Source organism: Myripristis murdjan, chromosome 19 (genome assembly GCF_902150065.1).
Source record: "Myripristis murdjan chromosome 19, fMyrMur1.1, whole genome shotgun sequence".
In the NCBI taxonomy this organism is placed as follows: Eukaryota; Metazoa; Chordata; class Actinopteri; order Holocentriformes; family Holocentridae; genus Myripristis; species Myripristis murdjan.
In genome coordinates, this window is record NC_043998.1 from 20,530,402 (window position 1) to 20,543,739 (window position 13,338).

At 40.8% G+C, this 13,338-nt stretch overlaps 1 protein-coding gene across 1 annotated transcript; it reads right to left on the reverse strand.

Annotated features, from left to right (window-relative positions):
• Positions 1-1,097: 1,097 nt before the first annotated feature.
• LOC115378033 (transmembrane protein 26-like) lies at positions 1,098-6,481 on the reverse strand. Its single transcript, XM_030078148.1, has 6 exons — positions 6,288-6,481; positions 5,901-5,997; positions 5,683-5,751; positions 3,689-3,906; positions 2,681-2,760; positions 1,098-1,928 (listed from the first exon to the last, which is right to left on the reverse strand). The coding sequence occupies exons 1-6, from the start codon at positions 6,473-6,475 to the stop codon at positions 1,675-1,677; spliced, it is 906 nt and encodes a 301-aa protein (XP_029934008.1). The 5' UTR covers positions 6,476-6,481; the 3' UTR covers positions 1,098-1,674.
• Positions 6,482-13,338: the final 6,857 nt, after the last annotated feature.

Genomic DNA, 13,338 nt, shown 5'->3' on the forward strand with positions numbered 1-13,338 from the left:
ACAGCTGCTCAGTTCTCATGTGTCTCTTCTCAGACATACCTCCACACACCCACCTGATAGTGCGTGATATGGATGTGTGGGATGCTCAACCGGTTAAACAATGTCCTTACTGGCTGCTAATTTCTCGTATGGAGCACTGCACTGATCAGGTGGGATGTTATTGGCACCTGCCATTGACAGCAAGAGCCAAGGAAATTAATGCCATGGGGGTTTTACTATCCTGTAATGCCTTTAGGCCTGCGAAATACTGTGGCAACATTTCAGTAAAGCAGAATCAGAGCGGTCTGTGTCTGAGCAGATCCAGCTTTCTCAGGAAATTACATTTCTGAGGAGAAGGAGCAGTGTAACTTGTTTGTTATCACTGTCTAGAGAGGATATCAGGAAGGATCAGGAAGCTGCAGTTCCCACGGTCAAATCCTTGTGACTCATTCAAAGTATTAGAGATACATTTTAGAGAAAAATTTTAAAACCACTGTATTATTATTAAAACGGTTCATTTAAACTAATGTGAAGTGAACAAGCTAATTTTATTTGGGAAGGTGGTTTGCTGTCCCTGATTTGCTGTTTGCAACTTGCAAAAAAGCAGAAATGTGACATCTAAACCAGGGTTTTCAAACTTTGATGTGCTGGACCCCCGGCCTGACTTTCAGTAAGCTGCAGACCCCCAGCTTAAGTGATTGTGCCCTATAGGGACCTTTATATCGAGAGATATTTTTGGTTTATGTTCAATAATAAAATAAAAGATAGCTGATCCAACCTCACTGATCTGACCTTTAAATGAATCATTTTGATTATTGTTCATGTCATTAGTGTAATTTTTGAAAATATTTTGTGCTAATTCTCAAGTTGTTTTTTGTGCTAATTTTCTGGTCTTTTTTTGAATTAACACATTAAATTTTTCTTCAATAATTTAACTAATGATCTAGCATGATAATGATCTTTTTTCTTTTTTTTTTGCCTTTTTTCTAGTTAACAAACACCCACCCACCCAGTCTCTTTCCCCTGTTTTTGTCCTTTTGTCTTAGAAAGAAATCAAATGAATTTGCTCATGTTTCAAAGGGTTAAATTTCTTTATTACTGACAAATCCTGGTGAGATTGAACCTGAAAGAAGAAAGTGTTGAAATTATCCATCACACATTTTCTGCATCATAAATTCTAGCGAACAAAATATTTTCAAAATCAAAACTATTACTACTCCACACTACTAATCAAACATTTGGCTGAGGATCCCTGGAAGCCCCTCAAGAACCCAGCCCAGCGTTGAATACCACTGATATAAAGTTTGCATGCAGGACCACACATTCTCACATTCTCATGTCAAGTTAACTATGTATACATCCAAAGTGTGGAAACAGTCATACACAGGTTTTTTATGTGTATGCACTGTTTACACAAGGCCTGCTGTGTCCTTTGTCTTCAAGCAAAACTCCGCACCCCCACCCGCTCCCTCACTGTCGAGCACTATGGACATTTCCAAAAATGCAAATGTTATAGTTTGCATGCCTTTTTTCCTATCAACCTCTTACTGCCCTCTGCCCCATCCTTAACATGTGTAATCAAGTTTAGAGGAAGACAATCTGTGCAAATAAATGAAAATTTCAAAGTTTGTGAGCCCTGAAGAATGAAATCCATTTGTCACCATCATTCATTGTTAATCTGTTGTACAACTAAACTCAGGAGGCCTTGTGATCACGGATGAGGACAAAGAGCCGGTAGATGTTGAGAATGACAACTAGGAAGTTTTTGATGGCGAAGAAGATCAGCATCTGGTGGACCACGCCGAAGTAGATCATGACGGTGAGGCGGACCACCAGGAAAGGCCCGTCCTGGATGAACAAGGCCTCCACCGTGCTCCAGATATCAGTCCTGAGGCGAGAGAAGAGAGAGGCGCTGGCGTCCGAGAGCTCGTCCGAGGAAGCACCCATAACTGTTGGAAAAAAAAAGAGGAAGGAGGAGATTAGGGTCGCAAAGTGGGCCCTGTCTCCTAAAAATGTTCTCATACAACTAAACTGCATTCTCAGTTACATTTCGAGGGGGACGTATTTTTGTCATGGATTATGTTTGTTTGTAATGTAACAAGAATGTTTGTAATCCCTTAGTTTTAAGGCTGAACTAGGAGGTAGGTGGGGGGGCGAATGAGTCAAACCACCAACTTTCACCCAAGCAACCAAGTAGTAGTGGTGTGCGTTTGTTGCAAATGTTATTTTACCATAACCAAGTGGTTTTTATGCCTAAACCACACCTTTCCCTAACCTCAACCGAGTGGTTTTTATGCACAAACCTTTTCCTAGCCTTACCTAAGGGGTTTTAGTGGCTACAGTAACAAAACTGACTAAAATGCTGCTCAACATGATATACAAGATATGCTGATACAAATGTATTTTAGATATACCAGAAACAAATGTAATCCATGACAAAATACGTTTCTCCATAAATGTAATCAAGATTGCAGTTTATTGTATGGTGACGTAATTTGTGGGAGACAGAATTGCGGAGTATGTGCCGGTATTTTAAACTTGCATTCTGCCACATTTTAATTGATGTTATTTTATTTAAATCTTAGTGAACCAAACAGTCGATTTTAGCTTCAGAATATTTGTCTAAAAAAATATTGTCCATTTTACTCCTCTGTACACAGAGCAATGCAACATGGTAGTGATTCAGCCCAGCTTATTGTACCTGACAGATGCAGTGGAAACTGCAGCATGCTCCAAGTCCACACTCCCAGGATGATGTACACCATGATGGGACTGTTATCCCTGTCACACACACACACACACATGGAAAGGGAAACATAAAACACATGTCCCTCAGTCTTTGAATGTAACATTTTAACAAATGCTAAATTTAATTTATCCTAACTTTCCTTTCTATCTCTATCTTTTAATTATTATCCTTTTATCTTGCAATTTTTCACCTCACTGTACAGTCAACAGCTGTTGTCTTAAAATGTGCTCTATGAATAAATTGACTTGCATCCATTACTTTTCCCTCAGTGCTCGTCTTTCCTCCTCTCTTTTCCTCAACAATGACATATTAGCGCCACTATAGGGAGAAAAAAAAATGACAGAGTCAGGGGCCAGGGTAATACTCCAAGAAAAAAACCTAAGATTAAAGTGGAAAATTTATGAGAAAAATTGACAAATTTATGAGGAAAAAAACTAAAATTCTGAGATTATAAAATCACAAATTTGCAAGAAAAAAACTCTTGCCGTGTCTCAGGCCTGCAGCTGACGACCTCATCAAATTCTACTTTGCAATGGGATTTAGTAAGAAGGAAATCCTGCTGATTTGAGCCCAGAATCACAAGATTGTTTTCTTCTGAATCGGCCAAAGTCACAGCAACGTCTCCTCAAAGTCCAGATGCTGAGGAAAGATTGTGACTCGGGGCTACAATCGCCAGGATTTCCTTCTTATTAAATCCCTGAGTAGAAGAAATTTTTTGTAAATCTACTACTTTAATCTCAGAGAATATCTGAGTTTTTTTCTTGTAAATTTACAACCTTACTCTTGGAATTTCTGAGTTTTTTCTTAGAGTATTAGTCTCCCCTGGCTCCATATTTTTTTTTTCTCCCAGCAGTGGCTCGCTTTGGAGGTGAGCTCCATCCCTTTCATCCATCCATCCATTCTTTCCTCCTCTACTCAACTGACATCATACAAGCGTTCAGAAAACAAACTCCCACTCACTTCACGTCGGACAGGGTTTCAGAGGTGAACTCCAGTATGTCGGCGGCGGTGCCCACAAATATGAGCAGTAACTGGGAGAGCTGGTCTCTGGTCAGCCCCTCACCAGCTGGCAGCACCCACTTGCCCAGGATCAGCAGGATCAGCAGGATCTGGTGCAGGGCCAGGATCCAGTCATTGGCGCACACCGAGGACAGCGGGCTGGCGATGCTCTGGAGGAGCTGGAGGACGGTGGAGTTGAGAAATCAGTCCATTACAGTTGTGACAGTTTTTAAGGTATAGCCGGTCAAAATGAGACTTGATCTGTTTTTTTTTTTTTTTTTTTTTTATTTTAAAGAAGATTCTCATAAGGGTAATAATAATTAAACAAATTACAAGGGACTGGTTGCAATATTCTAACACAATTAACTCCAAATGGTAAGGATCTTGTAAATGAAATATGTGGAATGGAAAAAAAAAAAACATGGATAGTAGAAATCAAGTTCATATCTTGGAAGAAGGATGGGAAAATGGGTGAGGGATACAACACACAATATTTCTCCTGCATGACCCCTATGTGTGTGAATATGTATGTATGCCACATGTGTGCATGTACGTATGTATGTGTATGCAAGTATATATGTATGTGTGTATGTATTCTACCCGGCTATTGTTCCTATATTGGTTTAATGTATCCTTTATCCGTAAATTCATTACTTTGAACTGATATGAACTGATAATCATGTAATCAGTTATCTCATTTAATACATTTTTTCATTTCTCTGTTTCTTATGTTCTGTCTTATGTTACTTTTTTTTTTTTTAATGCAAATAAAAAATATATTTTTTTAAATTTAATGATAAATTTCAAGTAAACAGGAGTTTGTTAGATGATAAAATAGATGCACTCATCAAAAACACCCTTAAAAAAGTTATAGGTGATGATGGTTAAAACTACGGGTCAGGATGGTTTTCTCATAAATTCTGTATCTATGATGTGAGTGCTTTCTGAATACACGTCAACAAACCTGAATATGGGGGAGAAACATTCTCAAATTATATTAAACACGTTTCCAAGAAGTGTACGCCTGTTAAAACAAAAAGACTTTGTATTCTCAGCTTGTAATTGTTTTTATTGAGGGTGGACCGTTTCATTAAAAAGCAGCCAACTCTGTGAATATGCTTTGGTTATAAGGGGAAAAACACCCGCAGTCTTACAACAGGCCCTTTGAGGTGAACCAGCATTACCAAACACATTGCAGGAAAAGAGCTCCACTGTCTAGACAAGAGAGGCCATGGAAAAGCTCAAGTGTAAAAAATAGCCCACACTGGATGTCAGCAAAAAAATGAAGAACTTTACCTAAGCCTTATATACATTTTGGAAAAAGAAATATCACCTGAAATTCATCATTCAGGAACATATATATATATATATATATATATATATATATATATATGGGGCTTCAAACTGACCAACTTCAAGTTACCAGCCTCTGTCTTTTAACTATAGGCTACTGCTGCCCTATCTTAATGTGTGCCATGCTTTAAGATAGAACATCTTAAGACATGATAGAGCAGGTAAAAGCTGGGACGATGCCAGGAAGAATAATGCGGGCAGTAATTTAAGATACAGCATCCAAAGACGAGCTGGAACACGTAAAAGCTGAGAGGATGCCGGGGGAAAAAAAAACAACACATCTGAAAAACAACATATCTGGCACTAGTTTCACATATTTCAAAATATCAGTCAATTACAGGAGAAGGATTTTCCTCAGAACTGTTTCATCAAGTGATTGATGCCATCAGGCTTTTTGAATTAGTTAAATAACTGCACTGCATTAAACTCAATTCCAATTTGAAAAACACTGACGATATTTTATGATGGATATTAAATTGGAGGGTTTTGTACACTGAACAGTAGACAGTATAACAGGTCGTAAAAAAAAGACGAAAAAAGAGTGCATTAAATTCAAATCTCATTTGAAACACATTTAGGGTATTTTTTATCCCTGAGCCTACCTTGAGGGCCTCGGTGCCATTGGTTGAATTCCTCAATATATTGAACAGACGCGAGTCGATTTTATCACACTGAAGAGAAAGAAAGGGATAGAAACCAACAGAAATCTTAAGACTGAAGCGTTTCAATGAATGGACAGTCATGCAATATGTACCCCTCGTTTAACTTCACAGAACAGAACAGAACAGAATGAATGAATGAATGAATGAATGAATGATACCCGTGAGTCAGTGGATTTGTTCTCCTGGTGGTGAAGCTCTAGGATCCACAGTGACGGGATGATGCTGATGAGGAAGAAGAAGATGGCAGGAGAAAACCTGGAGGACAACACCAGGCAAAATGCATCAGTGTGGTGACATTCTCACTCTCACTCTCTCTCTCTCTCTCTCTCTCTCTCTCTCTCTCTCTCTCACAAAATCCATTTTATTTCCACTACAAGTGGACTACAGTGTAGAAACAACTCTTATAAACAAAGCATAATTTCCTGCTTCTCACAGATATACCATACAGTCAGATGACAATTACCCTCTTCAGGAACAATTAGCTTTTTGCAGCCACTTAATCATACATTTCCTAAGCTGGTATAATCAATTTGAAAGGGTCTTACCACTTGTAATCCTTCCCCTGCCTTCTCTTCAGGGTCAGGATCATTTCAGCCACCAGAGGCAAGTAGAGAATGGTGAGAAACCAGTAAAGTCCATTTTTCTTTACCAGCACCACTCCCCATACCCCTATGAGAGAGATTAAGATAAAGAAAGACCTGGTCACCACCGCGCAAATGAACCTGAAGAACATGATCGAGGAGTTCTAATGTGGGAATCACACCGGAGGGGCCCTGCAAATGCCAGCTGCTAGGGAGCAGAGTAGTTATGCACGAGGTTTCACAAATTCAACTCTGGGGAAAAACGAGGAAGAGGGGGTGGGGGTGGGGGGGGCAGTTTGGGCACGCCTCTAGTAACCACCGGACTAATTCACTATTCACTATTCAGGGTTATAGCCAAGTCCTTGTACCTAATATCATTTGCCACAGGAACTGCTAAACCCATTTGTACCTACAGCCTAAATTTCTGACTGCTGACTGACAAGGTGCTCAGTGTGATGAATTATTAGAAACAGGTCATACAGTAGGAGCACACCTCTTGTTGTTATGTTACATATTATGAAATTATGTGAGGTCTTTTCTACTGTTTTAACCTAATTTATTGTCTTTACCTTCTAGTCCAATCTTCATATATTCTTCTGATGTGATATATTATATCATATAATATTATATGATACAGCTGTTGTAAAAGTAAGAGCATTAGTAAAACAAAAGTTATTCCACAACTCAAAAAGATGATGGAAAAAAAAAATAAAACAAACAAATCAAATGTTTTATGACGTTTCATGTTTTTTTGTTTGTTTTTTTTTTACTCTCCTATCACAGTGCTGCGCAAATAAACATTGTCATGATCTTCACCAGGCGGTAGTCTGGAGGGGATATTGTGTTTGTGTGTGTGTGTGTGTGTGTGTGTGTCTGCACCTGATCTTGCATACAAGATCTGCATCCATCTGCCTAATGACCAGGGACCTCTCATGGTTGCAGTGATGCCAAACCTTTGAAAAACAAACAGGGGAGATTTCCCTTCTCTCAGTAGGCAAAAGTCCAAGCACTGGAAATGGGAGGTATGCAGGCAGTGCCTCTGTACTTTCCCTTCTCTTCTCCTTCTCCTTCTCCTAATAAAAAGGGGTAGCTACTCTGTCCATGTGCGTGTGTGTCTGAGGTACAGACTCAGAGATGTGGAGGAGAGGAGGAGGAAAGATGAAACCTGGTGGTCCTCGCAGCTCAAAGAAAAAGACAAAAAGCTGCAGGTCCTCCGCAGAGCCCTGAGCGAGACGGAGAGCAGACAAAAGGACTCCAGAAAAGATGAGGAGAGACGGAGAAGGGAGCGAGAAGACCTGGAGGAGAAGATGAAGAAGGAAGTGGACTGGGGAACCAGCATCTTCAATGAGAAGACCACTGAGATCAACCTGCTTCACCAGTGTGTCGAAGAGGAGAGAGAGCGAGCTGAAGAGGCCCTGCGGGATGAGGAGGAGCTGGACAAAGAGCTCAGAGAGAGGAACAGCACCATCTACTCTCTGACCACGGAGATCCAGAAGATGTCCTCCACCATCACGGCTCTGCAGGCCCAGTCCACCTCTCAGCAGGAGGACTTCCAGAAAACGCTGAGGCAGGCGGAGGAGACCGGCCAGGACAACAACAAGGTTCTCAGCTGCCTCACTGAATCCACCGTGTCTGAGGCAGCAGCAGAAGCACTGAGCTGAGCAGAAGCTGCAGCTGGAGGCTCAGATGTCAGAGGAGTGAGAGTCCTGGAGGGAAGAAAGAGAAGCTGCAGGACAAACTGAAGTAGGCAGAAAAAACTTGGCAGAGAAGGAGGCAGAGATCAGCTCTCTCTGTCAGAATGTGTGATCTGCTGCAAAGGAGAAGGCAGAGGTGACCACCACCATCACCACTCTGTCCGTCCAAAGCCTGGGAGCAGCTTAGCAAAGGATGGAAAGGCTGCTTCAGCCCCAACATCTTCAGAAGGAAGAAGAACGTTGAAAAGGAACTGAGCGATGATATTTAAATGTGCAGGGCTCGGGCTGCTTTGCCAGCAGCTTCACTTCACTTTCATACATCTCAGTTTGTCATGATTATACTCATCTGTTGAATGAATGAATTAAAAAAAACTGAATTGGTAAAGCACTACTTGAAATTGAATGCCGACTCATCAAACTGAACTTTTAACTCAGTTCAGTGCTCTTCACAGTCAATCTCAGTTATTAACCAAATACATCGTTTTGAATTCATCAGCTCAATAAGACAAACTGAAATGTATGAATGCAAAAAAGGTGCATCTTGTTTCTTCCTGCATTACATGTTTCTTGTATTTGATGTAAGATAAATGATTTATTGCAGATGAAAAGTATTAAACTGCTGTTCAGACTGCAGCAGGCAGTAAACAGTCATTGCAGTTAAAATGTCTCAGTCACTACATTTACAAGACATCAGATTATTGTGAGTAGCTGGGTTATGGCAGGAAATCTGGTATTTGTGTTACTTTTTATTACCTCAAACACCAAATACATGCACTCCCCCAATAATCCTCACCATCCCCTGACTTTGCCCTGTAAACAGCTAGAACTCTAATGGAGAAACCCAATCACTGGGTGCTTATGTCAGTTTTTAAGTTTTTGGCTTTTTAGATGTGTGCATGTGCAAGGGGGGCAGATAAGGAAACTTATATGATAAACACAATAAATACATGCTGTACAACGCTCGGGAGAGTAAGAACTCGCTGTTCCACATTCTTTCAAGAATTCATAATAATTTCATCTTAACATATGTCTGATGAAAACATAAGAAAAAATCTGTCCAAACTCGACTAAGCCCAAACCACAGCCTCAGGTTTGGGCCTGAGCCTGGCCAGAAACTGTATTTCCACTTAAAATAAATAAATAATGAACACAGAAATAAGCACAGAAACAAACAAACAAATAAACAATTTAAATGGTTTATTAAGAGCCAAAGTAAAGGCAAAAGTGATTGTGTGGCTGTGGTGGTAGTGGTGTGTGAGACAGCGAGAGCAAACAGTAAAGCTAACATATTAAAACCTTAAACACGACTTTTTCCTAACATTAATCAAGTAGTTTTGGTGGCCAACAAAGACAATGAACAAAACGAGAGTCACTAAAGTAGCTAATGAGCTAACACGCTAATGTTGGCGCAGGTTTAAATGTTGTGTGTGTGATGTATTTTTGTTTCAAAAATGCTGACATTTCAACATATCATAGGTATCATAGCTACCTGGCAACCTCATCCCCAACCATGTTTGAAAAAGCACAGCTAAAGTGCCCTCCAGAGTGCCAAAACTGAGAGGAAGCACACCGATCTGCCCTTCACACAGGCAAAAAGGATTGAATGCCCTCTAGGTGCCCCGTCATGCAATAAATGAATAATAGAAATGCATTATAATAAATGAGGTGTTCCTCTAATGGAGAAGTGGCCCTCCAGTGGATAAAACTTGCTGCAGTGTTGTAAAGATTCTTCATGGATGAGCCTCCAGTGGAGAAAATGTGATGTGCTGCTACAGGACTGGAGTCCTCACGATGGGGGAAAGGTGAGGTTCCCCAAGTGCCTTCCTGATGAAGGCAAACTCACAAGGTGCCCTCTGAGATGCATTTCCAAGTGAGAAAACACCATGAGTTGCCCTTAGGAATGGACAGATAAAAATACCAGTGGAAAAAAGAGCTGCAGCGCTCTGCAGTCTCTGATTCCGGTTGTCCTGTAGGACAAGCCTGCCCAGAGTCAGGCTGGGACTGCAAACTGTTTAGTATGTGTTTTCACAAAGGGCCAGTAAGTTAGGCTAACATCTAGCCAGCACTTTGATGTAATCTCTGATATAATCTTTTTTTCAAAGCAGCCTTTAGGTTAGTTGTTAAAACTTCCATCCGTTCCACCTGTCCAGGTGGGATGTCAGAGGGGCTCCCACCTGTAAGCCTGCATCCTGCTGCAGGGTGGGACACAGCTCACTGTCTGCAAGATGTCAGCTTTCACCAGTTACCACAGACAAATGTCTGAAATATCTGTACACTGCAGCTGCTTTTATAGATAGCTCTGTCACATTTTAGTCTGGGTGCTGAGTAAAGGAGCTAGCTACCTGAACAGGTACCTTGCTTAGGTGATTCTATGCTAACCTCAATTTGGAAATCAAGTAAAAATGTAAAAATCCCCAAGGAATTATTTTAGATTAATTTGTACAAAACCTAATAGGACGTTAAAGAGTGTGTGAATTGCTTTTTCACCTCATTTAAGAGTGGCTTTAGTATCGAGCTCCCCTGTGGTTGCAGAGTGCCAGGCAGAGAGAGAGAAAACTGCAGCAGACTGAAAAGCAGCTGGAAACTGTGGCCAGAGGCTGCAGCAGTCAGGCTGCAGAGCCACAGAAAGGAAGTCCTGGCTCATCCTGCACAGCCTCAGTTAGATGATCACTGGGAGTCTGGTGCATATGCACCAGTAATATAGTCAAGAATGCTCATTAAAAAGTGCCTTAAACATTTAAAGACTTTTAGATTTGGGTTTTGTGACTGGAATTAAAAAACAAAACAAACAAAATACTGAAATATGCTTTTAAATAGAAGAACAGTATATGTTGTTTGTGTGATGTTGCTGTGGGTCGATTCCATTCAAGGCAAGAGGGCTACTGGTAGTGCTGTGTTCTTTTGTAACACAACATTATATACAGTACAATGATATTCAGTTATTATAATACAGATAATATTTGTTCCAGACAAAGACTGTTTCATCATACATAATGCATCACAGCTTTTTGTGTGCTGGTGGAACCACCTGTCATGCAGTAGGGGCCCTTTTTATTTTTTGGCCCCTGTCCCTCAAACAGCCTGGGTCTGCCACTGGTCTTGGCCATGTCACTTCATAGTGTAAATAACAGAAAACAGCCTGGTGTAGTTTCTATGCAAATAAGGTCTCTCATGAATAAATTATTTCTGTTTCCAGTCCTGTTGCAGGATGATTAGCCTGGTGACAGGAGCTCACAGTCCTGACTACCACACTGTAAGGATGGTAAGAAGAGCCTATAACTTGATCATCTGGCCAGACAAGTAAAGAGATTGTATCTTCCAAACAGCGGAAAACTTTAAATTGATCTCTTTGGGAGTTTAGGGTGCAGAAAACCATTTAAAACAGCCAGTGAAATCTTTACATCATGTAGTGGAGGGAAACTAAAAGCTGTAAGGACGCTGCAAAAGAGATAAGCCATATAGTCCAGCGGCTACGCGCAATATTTTGATGGAATCGTGCACTTTACGATACAAGCATGAAATTTGACACACTGTTAGAGCATGCCCTAAGGATCATTTTTGGCTATAGGGCCATCGCAAATTTGTCCTATGGTAACCGTGGCAACCATTTTTCAAAATGGCTGCCATCTGCTGTGATTTTACCTGCAACTCAGGTTCTAGACCACCTAGGATCTTGATCCTGGTGTCTAATCCTACTTTTTCAAGGATGAGGAATACAGTGGTACTATTTACAACATGCTAGCAACTACCTAACTACATATTTCTGGCATTCAGTTAATTAAATAATAATAAAAACCATCAAAATATGTATTTCGGTAGAGTATACTGTAAATGTTTTCTAAGATGTTGACAGATATGTCATGAAATGCATGTGTTATGGCAATGACCAAAGTGGAATTATACAGCAGTACAGAGACAGGATACCATTTAGCCTAAAGTCATTTTTAATAAAGTCAAAGCGGAAAAAAGTGTGACAACACAAAGTTACGTATGATGACACAGTCCACCACAGTAGCAAAGGGCAGTGCACTGAAGTGCTGCCTCGGCACATTTGCATCTTCCACAACACCCCTTTTTGTAACCACAGTGGAGGAGGTCGCGACATGCCAGGCTTGCTTCTGGTAGTGTGGTCCAGTAAACTTCCCATCCACCTGTGGGTTAAATTATTAAATTATTAAATTATTCATTCATTCATTCATTCATTCTGTGTCCTTCCTCTTCCACCCCCAGTCACCTGTGAGGGAAGTTCAGGGACTGCAACCATGGCCTGTCCCCAGCAGTGACCAGCTTGGTAGGCTGACCTCTTTGCATGTTGTGCTGCTTGTGTTGGGGGGGAGTCCATCAATCGTTCTACCTTTTTGGGTGAACAGCTCCGTGATTCCTGCCTACTAGTGCGGTCATTCAGCAATACCACAAATCACTCAAGAGGCTCCATCCAGTCATCTACGGCGTCTGGTGTGGTAGCCATGGCACAGAAGGCACGAGTCACATCACTGAAGTTCTTCCATGTATCCCATGTCATCTTCTTGCCCCTGCCTCCAAATGATGACTCAGTGTCAAAACGAGTAAAGGCAAGCAGCATGATGAGTGCTGATCACCTGTTTCTCAGTAGCAAGGGATCTAACACAAGTTGCCAGGAAGGAGAACAGCTCAGCTTTGTTCTCATCAATTCATAGATACTCCAGCCAATTCCCAGGAATGGCACTGGATGTCTCAATGCATCAACGAATTCCCTTCCCTCTCTTCCTGCATGTTTCAGCCTTCAGCGTTTCCAGTTAACCAGCCAATACCCCACAAGTCTCAACAAGAAAATATCATCCCTGAAGAATCACTGTTCTTTGATCTCAAGGCTCTACATTGAATCACAGACATGTGATGGAAATCTGGATGAATTCTTTGAGCATGAAAACCAGGCTACCAGGCTAACCAGATTATGCACAGCAAGTGTTCTTGCCATACATCCAGTCTCAGCTGGGGCATGTCAGCAGAGTCGATGTTGTGTGGGATGAATTGAAGAGTTCATTTGCAAAAACAGATATCTCCATTTGAATTTATGAAACCTTTTCAAACTTTTTTGAATTTTATTACAATTTACTTTATATTTATTTCTATTTTTTATATGTTTATTTAGCCTGGCATAATGTTTATTATCCTAAATCATGCTTTGTGTGTGTGTGTATATATGTGTGTGTGTGTACTCCAAGCAGTATCAGTGAAAAAGGTGTATTCATTTTAAGGATGGCTTTTATCTGTTTTTGCAAATGAACTCTTCAATTTCTCCCTGAAGTGAAGTTTAGAGGGGGGAAGAAGATGACGTAACA